The sequence below is a fragment of the Belonocnema kinseyi genome, chromosome 2 (assembly GCF_010883055.1).
Source record: "Belonocnema kinseyi isolate 2016_QV_RU_SX_M_011 chromosome 2, B_treatae_v1, whole genome shotgun sequence".
NCBI lineage: Eukaryota > Metazoa > Arthropoda > Insecta > Hymenoptera > Cynipidae > Belonocnema > Belonocnema kinseyi.
Genome location: NC_046658.1, coordinates 156,429,155 through 156,451,022, shown reverse-complemented (window position 1 = coordinate 156,451,022; position 21,868 = coordinate 156,429,155). Strand labels below are relative to the sequence as shown.

At 20.0% G+C, this 21,868-nt stretch overlaps 1 protein-coding gene across 1 annotated transcript; it reads left to right on the top strand.

Annotated features, from left to right (window-relative positions):
- The first annotated feature begins 268 nt into the window (after window positions 1–268).
- Window positions 269–21,590, top strand: LOC117167587 (dynactin subunit 6). The gene is made up of 5 exons (XM_033352641.1): window positions 269–317; window positions 2,807–2,977; window positions 3,075–3,202; window positions 11,523–11,665; window positions 21,489–21,590. The coding sequence occupies exons 1-5, from the start codon at window positions 271–273 to the stop codon at window positions 21,585–21,587; spliced, it is 588 nt and encodes a 195-aa protein (XP_033208532.1). The 5' UTR covers window positions 269–270; the 3' UTR covers window positions 21,588–21,590.
- Window positions 21,591–21,868: the final 278 nt, after the last annotated feature.

Below are 21,868 nucleotides of genomic sequence, written 5' to 3'. Positions count from 1 at the left end.
TTGTTTCTGTAGAAAAGTTCCGGATTGAAAGTTTAGCCTTCTATTTCTGGCTTAAAGATTCGACTATTTTCCCGAAAAATGATATTTCTTTGTTGAAAATCCATTTCCCAAATTTCTAAAATGTACCATTTTTAAACAGATTGGCAAAGTAGCGAAACGTAGCCTAATCTTTTTTTTATAAAATTAATTCCTTCATTATCGGCAACCGATAAAAACGAGCCACCAGATGGCAGCAGAAATTCATTAACAAAATTTCTCACAAATGTCGAGATGTCGATCAACATGTCAACTGGCACACCTTCCAGTCCTCGATCAATGTAAGTCGAATCGTATCTTATCTACAGTAAAACAAAAAAAATTATGTCCCACCTATTTTGAAAATTTTAAGAATTCACAATATATTCATTAAATCTACCAAATTGTGTTTACATAAATGAAAACCTATTTCTTCTATCTAAAAGCTCTAGTCCAAATTCCCCTAACCGACCGCACTGCGCATGTGTCGTACCAAGATCCTCATTGGCTCATTTTCGCGCGCCGTTTTGAAATTGTTAAATCGAAAATCAATTATTTATAAAAAATAATAAGTATAAAACCAACATAAATAATTATTTGACCATAAACTAGGGTTTTAAAGTTATAATTAACATAATTGTTATATTTAAATAAAAAAATACGTTTATGTACTGCATTTGAATCGAAATTTGGCAAAAAATTTCAGAAATAATTTTTTTTTTAAATTCCGATTCAAATGCAGTACATAAACGTAGAATAATGTCTTCTTATGCTCTCCTCAAATTTTGAGTTCGATATTTCATTTACCAAAAAAGTTCTATGGTTCACAAAAAATTTTATTCAATGGAAAAAAGAGGTTGGTAATGTCGGAATCCCACTGTGTCGCATGCCCTTAAAACGGATAAATTTTTCTTAATTTTTTTTTAATAGTTGAATTTTCATCCAAAAAAGATTCTAGTAAACTTTTCAGTATCAAAATATTACTTTTTTTAAACAAAAAATAAGTTTCTACGAAAATCAAAACAAAATTTCAATGCAAATGGACGAATTTTTTATACCAAAAAGAATGAATTTAAAAAGTTGAATTCTTTACCAAAAATATAAATTTTCAATACATTATTAATACGTTTAAACAAAAGGCTGAATTTTTAAACTATAATTGTCAGTGTTTAATCAAAAATGGAGTAGTAAAATTTTCATCAGAAAAAAATTAATTTTCTACCAAAAGAGACAAATTCTCTACAAATTACATGAATTTTAAACTGAATAATTTCAACAATTGAATTGTTGTTAGTCTAATTCTCGTTGAATTATTTTTTAGTTTCATGCATTTTTTAACTAAATAATTTTTTTTTTCAAGTAAAAAAAGGACTTTCAACTAAACAATAGAATTTTCTACCAAAAATAATTACTCAATTAAAAAAAAAATGTCAACAAAATAGTTTAATTTTTATCTAGAAAAGATTTCAGTTCTTTTTAGATAAAAAAGACAAATTCTAAATATTGAATTAAAAGAAAAAGTAAATTTTTTTGCGAAATAGCAGAAATTTTAACCAAGAAGTATGACTTTTCAACAAAATTGTTGAATTTTGAACAACCCAACCCTTGAATTTTTATCCGAAAAAGATGAAAATTCTACTAAAGCAGGTGAATTTTTAAATAAAAAATACAATTTCTAAATAATAAATTTAAAGAAAAAATAATTTGTTTAGCGAAATATTGAAATTTTTAACAAAATAGCAGAACTTTTGAACAAAAAGTATGACTTTTCAAAAATACAGTAGAATTTTTTAGCAAAATAATGACTATTTAACAAAATATTTAAATTTTTTAACAAAAAGTTGCATCTTGAATAAAAAAAAATGTCAACAAAATAGTTCTCTTTTAAACACTAAAATATTGAATTTATAACATTTTTTTGAAATAATTAAATTTTTAACAAAATAGCCAAAATTTTAACCAAATGTATGAATTTTCAACAAAATTGTTGAATTTTGAACAACCCAACTCTTGAATTTGTATCCGAAAAAGATGAAAATTCTACTAAAACAGGTGAATTTTTAAATAAAAAATACAATTTCTAAATAATAAATTTAAAGAAAAAATAATTTGTTTAGCGAAATAGTGAAATTTTTAACAAAATAGCAGAACTTTTGAACAAAAAGTATGACTTTTCAAAAATACAGTAGAATTTTTTAGCAAAATAATGACTATTTAACAAAATATTTTAATTTTTTAACAAAAAGTTGCATCTTGAATAAAAAAAAAAATTTCAACAAAATAGTTCTCTTTTAAACACTAAAATATTGAATTTATAACATTTTTTTGAAATAATTAAATTTTTAACAAAATAGGCAAAATTTTAACCAAATGTATGAATTTTGAACAAACCAACTCTTGAATTTGTATCCAAAAAAGATGAAAATTCTACTAAAACAGATGAATTTTTAAATAAAAAATACAAATTCTCATTATTGAATTTAAAGAAAAATAATTAACTTGACTTTTTAACCCAAAAATACTATTTTTAAACAACAAGTAAATTTTCTAGGAAATAGTTGAATTTTCAACAAAACAGTTGGATTTTTATCCAAGAAAGATGAAATATTTCCACTAAAAAGGGTTAAAATTTTTTACCCAATATCATATTTTATCAGTTCAAATAAGCGCGCGATAAATGGCCAATTAGGCTCTCGCTGATACGCATGCGCAGGGTCATAAAATAATAAATGTCCAAAAATGTTTATTTTTTGACCGAAAAATTGGATTATTTTTGAAAATTCGTTTTTAGTCTGAAAATTGCTGCTGGGGCAGTAGTTTGCGATGAAAGCATACTCAAAGGAGATATAACAATCGGTCCAAGGACTGTTGTTCATCCCAAGGCTATAATTTTAGCAGAATCAGGTCCAATTATTATTGGCGAAGGAAATATAATCGAAGAAATGGCAACTATTATTAACAGGTTAAATTGCAGTTGCTAAACTTTCTTTTTTTTTTTGTGAAAGCAGCGGAGCAAAATTTGAGAATTGGATTATTTTCCATTTTTATCAATCTTGCAGGTTGCCGGAAGGTGCTCCGAAACTTCCGACAGTACCTGTTCAAATTATAGGAAATTATAACGTTTTTGAAGTGGACAGTACTTGCGAAGCTCACAAAGTTGGGGACAACAATATTCTGGAAACGAAAGGTACGGAATTAAATCCAATTCTGTAAAAAAAAGACTTTCAATGAAATCTGCTAAATTTAAAACTAAATGGTTCAATTTTCCACCAAAAAGATGATTTTTCAACAAATTATATACATTTTTAATCAAAAAATTAATATATTTTTATTAAAGAATTATTTTTAATACAAAATAAATGAATTCTGAATCAAATAATTAAATTTTCTACAGAAACAGGTGAATTTTCAAAAAATTAGATACATTTTTAATCAAAAACTTGAATTTTCATACTAGAATTGATCATTTTTTTAACAAATATTAAATATATTTTTATTAAAAAATTATTTCCATTAAAAAATAAATTAATTTTCAATCAAATAATTAAATTTTCTACCGAAAAAAGTGCATTTTCAAAAAATTATATACATTTTTAATCAAAAACTTGCATTTTCATACTAGAATTGATCATTTTTTTAACAAATATTAAATATATTTTTATTAAAAAATTATTTCCATTAAAAAATAAATGAATTTTCAATTAAATAATTAAATTTTCTACCGAAAAATGTGCATTTTTAAAAAATTATATACATTTTTTATCAAAAACTTGAATTTTTATACTAGAAGTGATCATTTTATTAACAAAAATTTAATATATTTTTAATAAAAAATTCTTTTTAAAAATGCAACATTTTTGTAGAAAAGTCATCTGTTTTTTATTTGAAATAAGAATATTTTCTGGTTTAACCATTATATTTTTTGATAAAAATTTGTACTTTCAGATTGAAAATTCGACTTTTTCGCAAAAATTTGATCTGTTTGGCTTAAAAAATTAAACAATTTGGTAAAAAATTAAACTTTTTTATAGAAAATTCTTTACTTTTTATTGACAATGAATTTTTTCAAATAAAAATGTAAATATTCCATTTTTTGTCGAACATGTATCATTTTTAGTATAAAAATACAAATTTTTGTTTAAAAGTATGTATAATTTGTTCAGAATTTATCCGTTTTATTAGAAAATTTAATTGTTTGAATTTAAATTTGTCTACTTTTTATTGAAAATAATTTTTTTTTTTAATAAAATTTAACTTTTTCATTTTTTTCAAAATTAATCATTTGTAGTTTAAAAGTTCAACTGTTTGTTTAAAAATGTATATAATTTTTTGAAAAGTCACCCTTTTTAGTAGAAAATTAAATTTTTTGCTTAAAAATTCGTTTACTTTTTATTGAAAATATTTGTTTCAATGAAAATATAAGTTTAATTTTTTCTTTTCAATTAATTTGATTACATTGAGTTGTTTTTTAATTTAAAATTGAAATGTTTTTCCTTTTATTCAGTAAAAATTACTTTTTTTGTCGAGAATCAATATTTTAATGTTAAAATTTCAATAATTTATTTAAAAAATCAATTATTTGTAGAAAATATGTAAAATTTTTAACGAAAATTAATTTTTTTTAACCGAAAATTTATCTATATTATTTTTGGTTGAAAATTGAACAATTCTAGTTTAAAAAATCAACTGTTTTGTTTAGAAATATATAATTTGTTTGAAAATTCATCTTTTTTGCTACGAAATTTTAATATTTTCTTTAAATTCATGTACTTTCAATTGAATATAATTTTTTAGATGGAAATATAACGATTTAATTTTTGCTTAAAAATTAATCAATAAATTATAGTTTAAAAATTGATCTGTTTAAAAATGTATATAGTTTTTTGAAAATTAATTTTCTTTTGAACAATTTTTTTTTAAATTCGTTGACTTTTTATTGAAAATAATTTTTTTAATGAAAAATAACTATTTAATTTTTGGTTTATATATTTTAAAAAATTTAAAATTAAAACATTTTGCTGTTTAAAAATGTATATAATGTTTTTTTAATTTACCATTTTTAGTAGAAAGTTTAATTATTTGCTTCAAAATTCGTTTACTTTTTATTGAAAATATTTTTTTAAATGAAAAAATAAGTATTTAGTTTTTGGTTTAAAATTGAAATATTTTTCCGTTTATTCATTAACAATTAAATTTTGTGGCAAGAATTAGTATGTCAATGTTAAAAATGCTACAATTTATTTTAAAAATCAATTGTTTTATAGAAAATTAGTTTGATTTTTATCATAAATGAATTTTTTTTAAATGAAAATTTAACTATTTTAATTATTGATAAATTCTAGTTTAAAAATTCAACTTTTTGTTGCAAAATATATATTGAAAACAATTTTTTAGTAAAAATATATGTAATTTTTCTGCAAAAATTAAATATATTTTTATTAAAAAATTATTTTCAATAAAAAGTAAATGAATTCTGAATCAAATAATTACACTTTCTGCAAAAACAGGATGAATTTTCAACAGATTATATAAATTTTTAAACAAAGAGTTTAATTCTTAGACTAAAATTTCTGTAATTTTTAACGAAAAATTAAATACTTGTATTTTCATTAGAAAAAAAAATTATTTACAATAAAAAGTAAACGAATTATTAACCAAATAATTAAATTTTCCACCAAAAAAGGTGAATATTTAACAAATTATATACATTTTCAATCTAACAGTTGAATTTTTAAACTAGAATTCACCAATTTTTAATCAAAATAGTTAAATTTTTATTTGAAAAAAATTCATTTTCGATCAAAAGTAAATTAATTTGCTATAAAACAGTTGATTTTTTAAAAAAATGTTGAATTTTCAACTTAAAAATACTAATTTTGACCAAAAATGTAATTTTTAATGATTAAAGGCAAAAATATTTTTATTTTAAATAAAAAAATATATATAAACTGAAAACTAAATAGTTATATTTTCATTTAAGAAAATTATTTTCAATCAAAAGTAAACGAATTTAAAGAAAATAATTTTAAAAATCACGAAAAAAGATAAATTTTTAACTAACTATATACATTTTTAAATAAAAAAATGCAATAGTTAAATTTGTATTGGAAAAAACTTCATTTTCGATCAAAAATAAACTAATTTTCTATAAAACAATTCATTTTTTAAATTAATTGTTGAGTTTTCAACCATGAAATACTAATTTTCACCAAAAATGTAGATTTTTAATAACGCAAAAAGATTCTAATTTGTAATTTTAAAAATATATAAACTAAAAATTAAATCATTATTTTTTCATTAAAAATTATTTTCAATGAAAATTATATGAATTTAAAGAAAATAATTCAATTTTCTACAAAAAAAATTAATTTTCCACAAATTATATACATTTTGGAACAAACCGTTGAATTTTTAAACTTTAAATGATCCATCTTCAACAAAAAATGGAATACTTAAATGTATAATCGTAAAAATCCATTTTCGACAAAAAGTGATTTTATAAATGAATTATTGAATTTTTAACATTGACATACTAATTTTTAACAAAAAATGTCATTGTTAATGAATACACGCGAAAAGATTTTAATTTGAAATGAAAAAAATATATAAACCCTAAATTAAATAGTTAATTTTTCATTTAAAAATTTTATTTTCAATAAAAAATCAACGAATTTAAAAAATAAAATTTTTACAAAATAAAATTTATTTTCAACAAACTATATACATTTTTAAACAGATCAATATTTAAATTATAATTTATTAGTCAATTTTTAAACAAAAATTAAATCGTTATATTCCAAAAAGATTTTTATTTAAAATAAAAAGAAGTTTAATATAAAGAAAAAAGAATAATTTTCAAACCTATTTGCTATTTTAAACAAAAAATATATTTTCTATAAAAAAAAATTGTCAACAAAATACATAAATATTTGACCAAGTAGTTGAATTTTCAACCGAGAAGATTTCTTTTCTACAAATTAAATCAACTTTTAACCAAATAGTTGAATTTTGTATAAAAAAATTATAAAAAAGGAATAAATTATTTAAATTTTCAAACTGAAAATATTTTATTTTTAAATCAAAAAATATGTTAATTTCAAATAAAAAAACTTTGAAAGACAACTGCTTTCTTGATAATTCGTTTTTTAAAATTAAAAATTCATCTTTTTTAGATTAAAAATTAATTTTTTTTAAATCAAAATTTCTTTTTTTTTTATTGAAATTTCATCGTTTCTGGATTCACAATTCATCTTTTTTAGAATTAAAATGATTAGTTAATTCTGAATCAATAATTATCGATTTTTAACCAAAAATATTTTTCGTGTAAATAAATTAATTTTTAATAAAAAATAAATTAATTCGCCACCAAAAAATTGAATTTTCAACCTGAAAATAATATTTTTCATTAAAAAATGTAATAGTTAATATTTAAGCGAAAAAGGATTTTATTTTTAAATTTAAAAGAAGTTAAATATATTAATAAAATGCTAATTTTCTAACAAATAGTTGAATTTTCAACCAAGAACAATAATTTTATACCAGAAATGACCAATTTTCAATAAATTACATCAATTTTGAACCAAATAATTGAATTTTTTATTAAAAAAGATGAATTATCAACAAATTATATACATTTTTTAACAAAGATTTTTATTTTAAAACTAGAATTGATTAATTTTTTACTAAAAGAATTGTCAGAAATATCTGCTAAATTTACAACTAAATAATTTAATTTTTAAGCTAAAATATAAATTTTCGACTGAGAAGATTAATTTTTAACAAACATTTTTAACCAAATAGTCGAATGTTTCACAAATTTTTATTTAAAAAATGGAGTATTTACATTTATATTAAATAAACTAACTTTCTATAAAAATTAAACAAATTTTCTAAAAAATATGTTTAAATTTGTTAGTAAATTGTTGAATTTACAATCTAAAATAATTAATTTTCACAAGAACATATAATAATTAATATTTAATTTATTTTAAATTAATTTTTAATGAAAAATAGTTTAATATGAGATGAAAAGACGAATTTTCAACCAAATACATATATTTTCTATTAAGTAGTTGATTTTTCAAGCGAGAAAATTAATTTTTTACCAGTAAATACGAATTAAAAAAAAATTACATTACTTTTAAATGAAGTACGTTAATTTTTCATAAAAAAAGGTTAATTTTTTAATAAATTGCACAAATTTTCAACCAAACAGTTTAATTTTTAAACTAGAATTGATCAATTTTTTATTTTGTACCAAATAGTTGAATTTTTAACCAAGAAGATTAATTTTCTACCAGAAAAGACAAATTGTTAACAAATTACATCAATTTTCAACCAAATAATTTAATTCTGCACAAAAAAATATTAATTCTCAACAAATTATATACACTTTTCTATAAACAGTTGAATTTTTAAACTAGAAATGATCAATTCTTTACCAAAAATGGAATAGTTCAATTTTTAACTTTAAATATAAATATTCGACTTAGAAGATTAATTTTCAACAAAATTTTTTAACCAACTAGTCGAGTTTTCTACAAATTTTTAATAAAAAATAAATTTGATACTAAATTGTTGAATTTGTAAACGAAACTATTTTCGACAAAAGAATGTGATAGTGGATATACATATTTTTTAATTAATTTTTTCCGGAAAAATAAATTAATATAATAAAAAAGAAGAATTTTTGAAAAATTACATTAATTTTGAACGAAATACGTGAATTTTTGATAAAAAAGGATGATTTTTCAATAAATTACATATATTTTCTATCAAATAGTTGAATTTTAAATCAAGAGGATTAATTTTCAAAAAACAATCGAATTTCTTATAAAATAAATAAAATTTAAACCATTTTAAACTAAAAAAGTTTAATTTTTAAGTCAAAAAAAATAAATTTTTTGCCAAACATAAATTACATAAATTTATAACCAAATAGTTTAATTTTTAAACTAGAAATAATCAATTTTTAACAAAAAATAGAATAGTTATATTTTTATTTAAAAAAATATATTTCTTCAATAAAAAAAACGAATTCTTTACAAAAAATATACTTTTCCACAAAATAGATATATATTTTCTAAAAATTAGTTAAAGTGTCAATCAAGAATAATAATTTTTTTACAAGGAAGACCTAATTTTCCAGAAAAAATATGAATTCTCAAAAAATTACATTGAATTTGTAAGCAAATAATTGAAGTTTCTTTCAAAAAAAGATGAATTCTTAACCAATTATATACAGTTTTAAACAAAAAGTTGAACCTTTAAACTAGAAATGATCAATTTTGAACGAAACATGGATTAGTTAAATATGTATTTTAAAAAAATTAATTTTCAATAAAAAGTAAACTAATTTACTATAAAAGAGTTACATTTTTAAACTAGAATTGACCAATTTTCGGCCAAAAATAAAATAATTAATTTTTCGTTGTAAAAATTAATTTTCGATTAAAAAAAAATAATTTTCTGCATAACAATTGATTTTTTGAATAAATTTTTGAATTTTTAACCTTGAAATACTAATTTTCACCAGAAAATGTAATTTTTAATGATTAAACGCAAAAATATTTCAGTTTAAAATTTTTTTAAATATACAAAAATAGAAAAACCAACTCAATGTCATCAAAGAAGACGAATTTCCATCCAAAACATTTATTTTCTGCCAAAAAGGATAAGTTTTTAACAAAAAAAATGTATTTTTAAACAAAAAGTTGAATTTTTAAACTAGAATTGATCAATTTTTAACAAGAAAGTAATTGTTTTTTCATTAAAAAATTATTTTCAATAAATCTAAACAAATTAAAAGAAAAAATTTCCTACCAAAAACACATGGATTTTCAAGTCAATTATATACATTTAAAAATATTGTTTCAGCCTAAATTATTCAATTTTTAACCCATTTAATTTTAAAAAATTTGATTTGGAAAAAGGATAATTATTTAATATTTAGCAATATTTGATTTATAATTTAAGATGACTAAATTGAAGACAAATATTTAAAAGTAAACAATTTGAAACTTAATTTTTTGACATAGAAAGCTTTGAATTGTTAATATTTTGAAAAGCTTTTAACATTTTAACGTCACAATTTTTATTGTTTCATTTAATAAAATGTTTAATTTGTAAGCGAAATTGTTGAATTGTGTTGTATAAATAATAATTGATCACGTATTATTTGTACAAAAATGTGAGTAATTTTAAGAGATATTCAGAAGTTTTGAAAAGATTTAAAATTAATTAAAAACTTAAAATGAATATTTTAAAAGTGAATAAAGTTTTTCCTACAATTTTTAGAAAATCTTAAACAAATTTTTTAAATCCTTAAATTCTTCCCGGGTCGTTTCTAATAAAATTGGAATTCTCTTGAAATATTCTTGAATTTTCTGTTAAAATAATTTTTCAAAATGAAGAATCATTTTCAATTTTCCTAGGAATTTTAAGAAAATGTTTTTCTTCGTTTGAAGCATTTCACAATTTTAAAAAAGCCTCTAAATTTTTTATAAACTGCACCGAAATTTCGTTACGAATAACCAAATTTTGTCGGTAAATACACTTCGTTAAAATCATTTGAAATTTTAAATTCATTTTTTTTTCTTTTTGAAACTTCTAAATATCTCTTAAAATTACTCTAATTGTTTCGAAAAATAATAATTGTTCAATTTTTATTTGGAAATACAAATTTGAAGGACATTTTTTTTAAATTCGAAGAATTTTTTAAAATTAGTACGAAAAATTCAAATAATTTTTAAAGTTATTGAGAAGTTTTGAAAAAATTTTAAACTACTTCTAAATATCTCAAGATTTTGAAATGCAATTTTAAAGTTTTTCAAAGATGCTTAAATTATTTAAAATGCAAAAAATTTTAATTCTATTTTAAGAACTTTTAAGTTGAGAATAATTTAAATTTTAAAATATTTAATGGCCTAAAATAGCTAAATAATATAATGTTGACAATTTTTAAATTATTTAAAAATTCAATGGAAAATTTTTGAATTTAAAAACTTTTATACTTCAATTTTAAAAGTTAAAAATTCAAGAGCTCGTCTTTGAATTTTTCAGTTTTTTTATTACTTGTATTTTTACTGTTTAGCTTTATATTTCGATTTTTTAAATTTTATTGACCCGGAAAAATATTTGCGAACCGGGAAATGACCGGGAATTTTGTTCTTTGATTAAAACGGTCACCCTGCAAAAATAAAAAGTTAAGTTTTCATTTAAGACCTTATTTTTAATAAAAAGTAAATGAATTTGAAGAAAATAATAAAATATTTTACTTAAAAAAAATAAATTTTCAACAAACTATATACATTTTTACACAGTTAAAAAAATTATTTTCAATAAAGAGTAAACGATTTTTCAACCAAATAATTAAACTTTACATTAAAAAAGATACATTTTCAAAAAATTATATACATTTTTAAACCAAATAATTGAATTTTTTACCAGAAAAAAATGAATTTTGAACAAATATCAATTGTTATCAATTGCCGGTAATTTTTTTGCAGCATTTGTTGGTCGAGATGTTGAATTGACCAATGGCTGCATTGTGGGAGCAGCTTGTTCTGTCTCAGAACCAGAAATTTTACCCGAGAATACAATTATTTACGGAAGCCAATGCCAGCGCAGAGAGATGAATGATAAACCCTACGTAAGTATTCAAAATGGTCCAAAAAAAGGCTTTTTTCGCGAATCTAACCCCCGGAAATTGTTTTTTTTGGCCTCAAAATTATTTATGATTTTTTTCAGCATTCAAAGAAATTGTTCGGTGGTCCTCCAAGCCCATTATTCCAAATAAAATGCTTAAATTTTTTTTTAAATACCCGAGGAATTTATTTAAGTAAAACGTATTTATGGTACGTCTTTCAAAGTAAAAAAAAAGAAAGTGTATTTATTTTTTGACTGGGAATTTTACAAATTTTTAGAAAAAAACATACCCGTCCAATTTTGATTTTAACTGTTAAAAAAAATTTGATTAAATTGTCATCATTTTCGATTATATGATTCAGTTTCGATGGCGTAATTCGAAAATCGTTGACATTTAAAAAATTTCTTTCAGATTTTTAAGCGTAGATTTGAATGAAAAGAATTTTCAGTTTTAAAAACTTGATTGAATAATAAATTAGGGGCGTTTAAAATTCGTTTAAATTTCCAAATTAATCTAAAATTTGAAATGATTTCAAAACTAATTTAAAACAACCTGTAAATTTTTGCAGATTTTGAAGAAAAAATCGAGAAGCTTTTCACGAATTTTAAAAGGCTTCAAAAAAATAATAAGATTTTTTAAGATTGCTAGGAAAATTGAAAATGATTTTTTATTTTGGAAAATTATTTAAAATTTCACTTATTTTAAAAGATATTTAGAAGTTGTGAACTATTTTAAATTAAAGTAATTTAACTTTTAGTTTAAACCTAATTTTTTACAATCTTTTAAAAATTTAAAGTTGGAACTGAAATTTATCCTGAAGAATTATAATTTTTTCTTGGAACAGGGAATTTTTAAATTTTAATAATTTCCGGGCTGGAAAGAGGATTTTTTTAAATTTAATGAATTCTAACTGGAAACCGGATATTTTCGAGATTTCGAACAAAAAATTGAGAAGCTTTTTATGAATTTTAAAGTGCTTAAAAACATTTTTTTTTACTATTTTTAGGAAAGTTGAAAATGATTTTTTATTTTGTAAAATTTTTTGAAATTTCAGTTATTTCAAAAGATATTTAGAAGTTGTGAAAAACTATTAATTATATTTTTAAATTTTGAAAAAATTTGAAACAACATGTAACTATTTTTAATTAAAATAATTTAACTCTTAATTTAAACCGAAAATTTTACAATCTTTTAAAAATTTAAGGTTGGAACTGAAATTTATCCAGAAGCATTATAATTTTTTCTTGGAACAGGGAATTTTTAAATTTCAATAATTTCCGGGCTGGAAAGGGTATTTTTTTAAATTTAATGAATTCTAACTGGAAACCGGATATTTTCGAGATTTCGAACAAAAAATTTAGAAGCTTTTTATGAATTTTAAAGTGCATCAAAAAATTTTTTTTTACTATTTTTAGGAAAGTTGAAAATGATTTTTTATTTTGTAAAATTTTTTGAAATTTCAGTTATTTCAAAAGATATTTAGAAGTTGTGAAAAACTATTAATTATATTTGTAAATTTTGAAAAAATTTGAAACAACATGTAACTATTTTTAATTAAAATAATTTAACTCTTAATTTAAACCGAAAATTTTACAGTCTTTTAAAAATTTAAGATAGGAACTGAAATTTATCCAGAAGTATTATAATTTTTTCTTGGAACAGGGAATTTTAAAATTTAAATAAATTCCGGGCTGGAAAGGGGATTTTTTTAAATATAATGAATTCTAACTGGAAACGGGATATCTTCGAGATTTCGAACAAAAAATTGGGAAACTTTTTATGATTTTTTAAGTGCTTCAAAACAAAATTATTTTTTACTATTTTCAGGAAAGTTGAAAATGACTTTATTTTGGAAAATTATTTGAAATTCGAATAATTTAAAAACATATTTAGAAGTTGTGAAAAACTTTTAATAATATTTTTAAGTTTGAAACAACATGTAGATATTTCAAGATCTCGAAATAAAATTTCGAAGCTTTTTAAGGATTTTAAAACTATTTAAAGTAAAGATAACTCAACTTTTAATTTGAACAGGAGATTTTACATTTTTTACGAATTTATAATTGGAACTGGAATTTATCAAGAATAATAATTCTGCTTTGGAACCGGGAATTTTTAAATTTAAATATATTCCGATTTGAAAAAGGGAATTTTTTAATAGAATAAATTCTAATTCTATCTGGAAACGGGATATTTTCGAAAAAAATAAAAATAATTTTTTGGAACAGGGAATTTCACAAAAATTTCTAATTCTTAGTTAAAACGGCAATTTTTCGAAAAGTATTTAAATTCCGGAACAATTAAAAATTAAAAAATTTGAAGTTGGAAATTTTTGATAAAAATCATTTTTATTTTATAAATAAACAAAACCAAATTAATAAGTTCAATGGTATGTACTTTAAGTATTAAAAAGTGAACAAAACACGATTTTAAATCAGTTCAAAATTTAACAATTTTCAGATTTTAACGTTAAAAATGAACCGGACTGTTTTTGAAAGTATACATTTAAAATTTTGTTTCAGTACAAAATATTTAATTTTTAACCGAATCAATCTTAAATTTATGAATTAAGAAAAAGATTAATTAATAAATATTAAGCATTGTTTGATTGTTCATTTAAGACAATTAAATTAAAACCCAATTATTTAATAGTAAAGAAATTTAAACTGTATTGTTTGAAAATTTTAATAAATTTCCTTAAAATCTTCCAAAATCATTTTTGAAACTTTTGTAAATCTTTGAAAAAGTTTTCAATTATTCTCTGAAAATAATTATCCAACATGAAAAATTATGTTTAATTTTCCTAAGAATCTTAAAAAAATTTTGTTTTTTTAAATCCTTTTACAATTCTTGAAAAGGTTAATTTTTTTTTTAATCTGCAAAAATCAAAATTTTGTTTAAATTAGATTTCCTAAAAATTGTAGAAAAAAAACTCCATTAATTTTGACAGATATTTAGCAGTTCTGAAAAATTTCGAAAATAATTTTAAATTTTAACAAATTTGGAACAACTTCCAGATTTCTCAAGATTTTTTCAATATTTTCAAGAATGTTTAAACTATTTGAAATGAAAATAATTGAAATTATAATTTAAGAAGTGTTCACTTGAAAAATGTCAATTTTTCAGTTTTTAACGTTTCTAGTTAAAAATTTATCAAAATTTTATTATTTTGAAAGTTTTACAGTTCATTGATTGATTTTTGAATTTAGAGATTGAAAATGACTTATATTTTTTTATTTTGAAAAATGTGGTAAGTTTGAGAGATATTTAGATGATTTGAAAAAATTAAAATTTAATTTAGAATTTAAAATGATTTTAAAATTAATTTAAAATTAATTTAAAATAAACTGTCGATTTTTGCAGATTTCGAACAAAAAATTTCGAAGCTTTTAAGAATTTTGGCTTAAAAAAAAAGAATAAGATTTTTAAGATTGCTAGGAAAATGGAAAATGATTTTTTATTTTGAAAAATTATTTGAAATTCGAATAAGGAATTTTAATCTATTTAAAATAAAAATAATTTAAATTTCAATTTGAATTGAAAGTTAAACTTTGTAAGTTGAAGAAGGATTTTTTTTCGAAAAATCCTTCTTCAACTTAGAATTCATTATTTAAAAAAATTCCCTGTTCCAAGAAAAAAAATTATTATAATTCTTTTGGATAAATACCAGTTTCAACTAAGAAATGGTTAAAATTTGAACATTTTTGGCTTCAACTCAAAATTAGAGTTCTTTGGAAAAAGTTCCTGTTCCAATTCAAAATTTTTCTCCTTTTCGAAAATTTCTAGTAGTAGCTCGGAATTTGTTAAAATTTCAAAAATCCCGGTTCCAAGTCATAATTATTATTATAATTCTGGATAAAATTGTAAAAGACTGTAAAATTCCCCGTTCAAATTGAAAGTTAAATTATTTTTATTTTAAATAGTTAAAAATTCCTTATTCGAATTTCAAATAATTTTTCAAAATAAAAAATCATTTTCCATTTTCCTAGCAATCTTAAAAATCTTATTCTTTTTTTTTTAAGCCAAAATTCTTAAAAGCTTCGAAATTTTTTGTTCGAAATCCGCAAAAATCGACAGTTTGTTTTAAATTAATTTTAAAATCGTTTTAAATTCTAAATTAATTTTGAATTTTTTCAAATCATCCAAATATCTCTCAAACTTACCACATTTTTCGAAATAAAAAAATATAAGTCCACTTTATCATTTTTAATCTCTAGATTCAAAAATCAATCAATGAACTGTAAAACTTTCAAAATAATATAATTTTGAAAAATTATAATTCTCAGTTGAAAAAGCAAATGTTCGGAAAGTATTAAAATTCCGAATTTTATTTTTAAGCGTAGATTTTTAATTAAAAGAATTTTAAAATGCTGTCTTGAAGATTTGAACACTTAAAAAAAAGCGTTTAAAGTTGAAAATTTGTGATAAAAACCATTTTTATTTAATAAATAAACAAAAAAATTAATAAGTTTTTTAATGGTCTGTACTTCAAGTATTAAAAAGTCCACAAAAGAAGATTTGATATAACGATTTGAAATCAGTTCAAAATTTAAGAATTTTCAGATTTGAACATTTAAAATTGAACGGTTTCAATTTGAAACTCTAAATTTAACATTTTGTTTCAGTATATAATACTCAATTTTTCATCCAATCAATTATAAATTTTTGAACTAAAAAATATTAATTATTGAATATTAAGCAATATTTCACTTTTAATTTAAGGCCAGTAAATTAAACACCAAATATTTAAAAATAGAAAAAATGTGATTAATTCTAAAAGGTATTTAGGAGTTTTGAAAAGTTTCAAAATTATCATGCAAATTTTAATAAATTTTTTTAAAATCTTCCAAAATGATTTTTGAAACTTTTGGAAATCTTTTAAAACCTTTTCAATTATTCTCTTAAAATAATTTTTCAAAATGAAAAATTATGATCAAGTTTTAAATTAATTTGGAATCCTTTCAAAACATCTAGATATCCCATAAAATTTCTCAAGTTTCGTCTACAAAAATAAATGTTCTATTATTATTTATACATCCGAATTTTAAGAATTTCTAAAATTTACAGGATTTCCGAAAAATTGTTGAAAAAGTTCAATTAATTTTAAAAGTTATTTAGAAGTTCTGTAAAAATTTCAAAAATAATTCTAATTTTATTAATTATTTTAGATTTTATTGACTGTGAAAAATATTTGCAAACCGGGAAAACCCGGGAAATGCCCAGGAATTTATTTTTAATATAAATTAATTACTGATTCTTAAAATTAAATTGTACTTAAAGATTTAATAAAATAAATAATAATTGATTTTATAAAACGATTCAGCATAAGTTCATCATTTTAGAATTTCCAGATTTTAACGTTAAAAATTAAAACTTTTTTCATCGGAAAGTCTTAAATTTATAATTTATAATTATATTTCATAGCTTTTATTAAATTTCAATTTAAAATATTCCATTTTTAAACCATGCAATTTAAAATTTTCCAATTAAAAAAAAATTAATATTTTAAAACATCTGACTGTTCATTTGAAATCAGTCATTATAAATTAAATATTGAAAACTAAAGAAGAAAAAACTAAATTTCAACGTTAAAATGTAATTCTATTTAAAAAAATTTAATTTCTAAATCAACTTGCCGAATTTTTATGTATAAATAATAATTAAACACCTATTATTCTGATAAAAACTTCGAGTAAATTAAAGAGATATTCAGAAGATTTGAAAAACTTTTAAATTGACATTTAAAATAGTTTTAAAATTAATTTAAAACAAACAGTAGATTTTTTCAGATTTCTAACAAAAAATTATTTTTTTATATTGACAAATTATTTGAAATTTCAGTTAGTTCAAAACATATTTAGAAGTTGTAAAAAACTTTTAATTATATTTTTAAATTTGAAAAAATTTGAAACAGCATGTAAATATTTAAAATTAAAATAATTTAACTTTTAATTTAAACAAAAAAAAAAAACTATAATCTTTTAAAAATTTAAGGTTTGAACTGGAATTTATCGAGAAGAATTATAATTTTTTCTTGGAACAGGGAATTTAAAAATTTTAATAAATTACGAGCTGGAAAGGGAATTTTTTTAATAGAATGAATTCTAATTCTATCTGGAAACGGGATATTTTTGAAAAAAATTGAAATTATTAATTGGAACAGGGAATTTTATAAAAAATTCTAATTCGTAGTTGAAACGACATTTTTTTCGCGAAGTACTAAAATTCCGGATTTGAACAAGGAATTTTTTATCTTTAACCAATTCTGAGTTGGAATTGTAATTTACTTTTTGACCGAGAATTTTACAAATTTTTTCGAAGAAAAATTTGTCCACGTTTGATGTCAACAATTTTTAAAATAACAACTCGAATTATTTTTTTTCAATTATGCAAATATTCAGTTTAAAATGCGTAATTCGAAAATTTTTTACCTTACAAATTTTCGATTTTTATTTTTAAGCTTAGATTTTTAATTCAAAGAATTTTAAAATGTTTCCTTGAAGAATTTAACAATTAAAAATTAAAAACGTTCGAAATTAAATTTTTTTTGATAAAATCCATTTTTATTTTATCAACTGTAACTTATTTGTAAAAAAAAAAGTTAGTCATTTTAGGAGCTGTTTAGAATATTTGAAAAGATTCAAAATTATTATGGAAATTTTTGAAAAATTCCTTATAATATTCCAGATTCTTTTCCGAAAATCTTGTCAATCTTTTAAAACTTTTAAAAATATTTTCTTAAAATAATTTTTCAAAATTAAAAATAATTTTCAATTTTTCTAGAAATCCTAAGAAAATGTTTTTATTCTTTTGAAGCCTTTCAAAATCATTGAAAAGATTCTACATTTTTTGTTTGAAACTTGCAAAAATCTACAAATTTGTTAAAATTTGCAGGATTTCTTAAAAATTGTAGCAAAAATTTCACTAATTTTAAAAGATAGTTAGGAGTTCTGAAAAAATTTCAAAAATAATTTTAAATTTTAACAAATTTAAAACAAATTCTGTATTTCTTAAGATTTGAAAATAAAATTTTGAAGCCTTTCAAGGATGTTTAAATTATTTTAAGTAAAAATAATTGAATTTCTCTAATTTTAAATTTGGCAGCTTTCACTTTTAATAAAATTTTTTAATTTGAATACAAAAATTTTTGATTAAAAAACTCTTAAACTTTTTTTGATCAAATAATTTCATTTTCTACTAAAAAAGATTAATTCTCTAAAAATTTAATGAATTTTTAAGCAAGCAGTCGAATTTTTAAACTACAATTGATCAATTTTTAACAAAAAATTTAATAGTTATATTTTCATTTAAAATCCGCCGAAAAAGGTGGATTTTCAAAAAATTATATGCATTTTTAAACATAAATTTTCAACTAAACAGTTGAATTTTTTAACTAGAACCGATCAATTTTCAACATAAATAAAGTAGTTTAAATTAAGAAATTTTATTCGATAAATAGTAAACGAATTTTCGACGAAATATTTGAATTTTTTACAAAAAAATTAATTTTCTGTCAGAAAAAACGAATTTTTAACCAAGCAGTTGAATTTTTCAACTAGAATTGGTCAATGTTTAACCAAAATTGAATAGTTAAATTTTCATGAAAAAAAGAAATTAATGATCTACAAAACAGTTGAATTGTTTACGAAACTGGTCAATTGTCTACCAGAAAATACTCATTTTGACCCAAAAAAATGTAAAAATTGATACTTAAAACAAAAATAACTTTAATTTGATATTAAAAAGAGTTTAATATAACATAAAAAAAGAAGAATTTTCACGAAAATACTCGAATTTTGGACGAAAGAAGATTAATTTTCAACTAGACAGTTTCATTTTTATCCAAAAAATTTAAGAGACATTTAAATTTAAATTGAAAATTTTAAAAGAAATAATTATCAATTTTCAACTAAATATTTTTCATTAATAAAATTGAATTTTCAATCTAAAAATAGTAATTTTTACCGAAAATTTACAAATTTACAAATTGAAATTATTAATTTTTACAAAAAAATGCAATGGTTGATATTTAAAGCAAAAAAAGTTTAAAATAACCAAAAAAGACGAATTTTCAACCACACATGTGAATTTATACTTAAAAAAAAATTGATTTTCATGAAGAGAGACGAATTTTCAACAATTTACATCAATTAACAAACAAACAGTTAAATTTTAAAACTAGAGATAATCAATTTTGAACAAAAAATGGAATTTGGTAATTTTTCATTAAAAAAAAAATTATTTTCAATAAAAAGTTCCGACAGTTTGTTTTCTATGAAACAGTTGAATTTTTTACCAAATTGGTGAATTTTCTACCAAGAAGATTAAAAAATAATCATCAATTTTCAAATAAGGATATTTTAGATAGAAAAAAAATTATTCCTCAATAAAAAGTATATAAATTATCTACAAAAAATTGAATTTTCAATCCAAAATTATTATTATTAAATTTTCAAACAAGAAGATTAATCTTTCATTTTTTAATTTTAAATAAATAAACAGCAATTTTTACCTGAAAATAATAATTTTGACCGAAACATGTCAATATTTTATATTTAAACAAAAAAAAAAAGACAAAATACATATATTTTCTAACAAATAAATGAATTTTCAACCAAGAACAATAATTTTTTACTATAGAAGACAAATTTTCAACTTTAAAAAATATTATTTTGATTAAAAAGTAAGCGCATTTTTTATGAAACAGTTGCATTTTTTCCAAAAAATATAATTGTTGATGTTTGAGCTGAAAATGTTTTATTTAAATTTTGAAGTTTTTATTATTTTAATTTAAAATTGTTCAATTAAAAAGTGTTTTTATTTTATATGTGTAAATTGTTGAGCATTTGAATATAAATTTGTTGAATGAAAAAAATTTTAAGCTTCAATTTTCAAAGTTTAAAATTTTTAAGTTTCACTTTGAGTGCATTAATTTGTAGTTTGTTTTTTATTATTTCAAATAGAAAAGTGTTCCGCTTTAGAGTTGGAATTTTCAAATATTATTTTGAATTATTCTTTAAAAAAAAAATGTTTCTCGTTAGTAAAATTTTTGAATTTTGATGTAAAAATAACAATTGAACACTTATTATTTGCAGAGAAAATTTGGATAATTTAAAAAAATATTTAGAAGTTTAGAAAAGATTTAAAATTAAGTTAAAACATTTAATATGATTTCGAATAAATCGAAAATACCTTTTATTTAAAAAAATTATGTTACTAAAATATTTAAAAATATTTTAAAAGATTTCCAAAATTGTCAAAAAAGCTTTCTGGAAGACTTTAACAAAATTTTTTGAAATTTGCAGCATTTTCTAAAAATCGTAAGTAAAATTCAATTTATTTTAAAATATATTAATAGAAGTTCGGTAAAATTTCAAAAATTATTTTAAATTTAGAAAAATTTAAAAGAACTTCTAGATTTCTCTAGATTTAAAAATAAAATGTTCAAGATTTTCAAGGATGTTTAAACAGTTTAGGATGAAAATAATTTAACTTCTAATTTAGGAAGTGTTTAAAAAAATTTCATTTTTAATGTTTCTAGCTCAAAAATGCTTTAAATAATATAATTTTTCAGATTTTAAAGTCCATTGGTTGATTATTTAATTTAAAGCATTACAAATTTTTCGGTTACTTTAAATAATAACATTTGAGGACCCGGAAATATTTTATTTAAATTATCTCCAACTGTCTGACAATAAAAAAAAAACACTTTCTCGAGGTGCAATTTGAGAAAAAAAATCCTTTCTTGAACCACCATAGTGAGTTTTAAATTGCTATTTTTTTTTTAATATTTGAAAAAATTTAAGGAAAAACTTAATTCTTTCAGCCTCAAGTTGGACAACTTGATTTTCTGATGAGAGTACTACCGAACTATCATCATCTGCGAAAACCCAACATGAAATTAAAAACCGGCCCATCGATATAGTAACTAAGATTACGCGGATTTTTTAAATTAAAGAGATATTTATTTTATTCTAATTTCTAATTATAACATTTTTTTTTAATTAATAATTACTTTTTTCGTGATAAAAACGATTAACTAGGAATCCTGTCTGCAATTTTATTCCTGTAGATGGAACCACCGTTAGTTTAATTTTAAGCAAACAAATTTACTTAAAATTTATTGAGAAACAATTTTAAGTATTTTTGAGTTGAATTTTTAAATAAAAAGGATAAATTTTGGACCTGAGATTTATTTTTTAGGTC

Coding starts and splice junctions, on each gene's coding strand:
- LOC117167587 (XM_033352641.1), top strand. CDS start 271: ATGTCGATCAACATGTCAACTGGCACACCTTCCAGTCCTCGATCAAT. Junction 2,978..3,074: donor ATGGCAACTATTATTAACAG/GTTAAATTGCAG, acceptor TCAATCTTGCAG/GTTGCCGGAAGGTGCTCCGA. Junction 3,203..11,522: donor CAATATTCTGGAAACGAAAG/GTACGGAATTAA, acceptor ATTTTTTTGCAG/CATTTGTTGGTCGAGATGTT.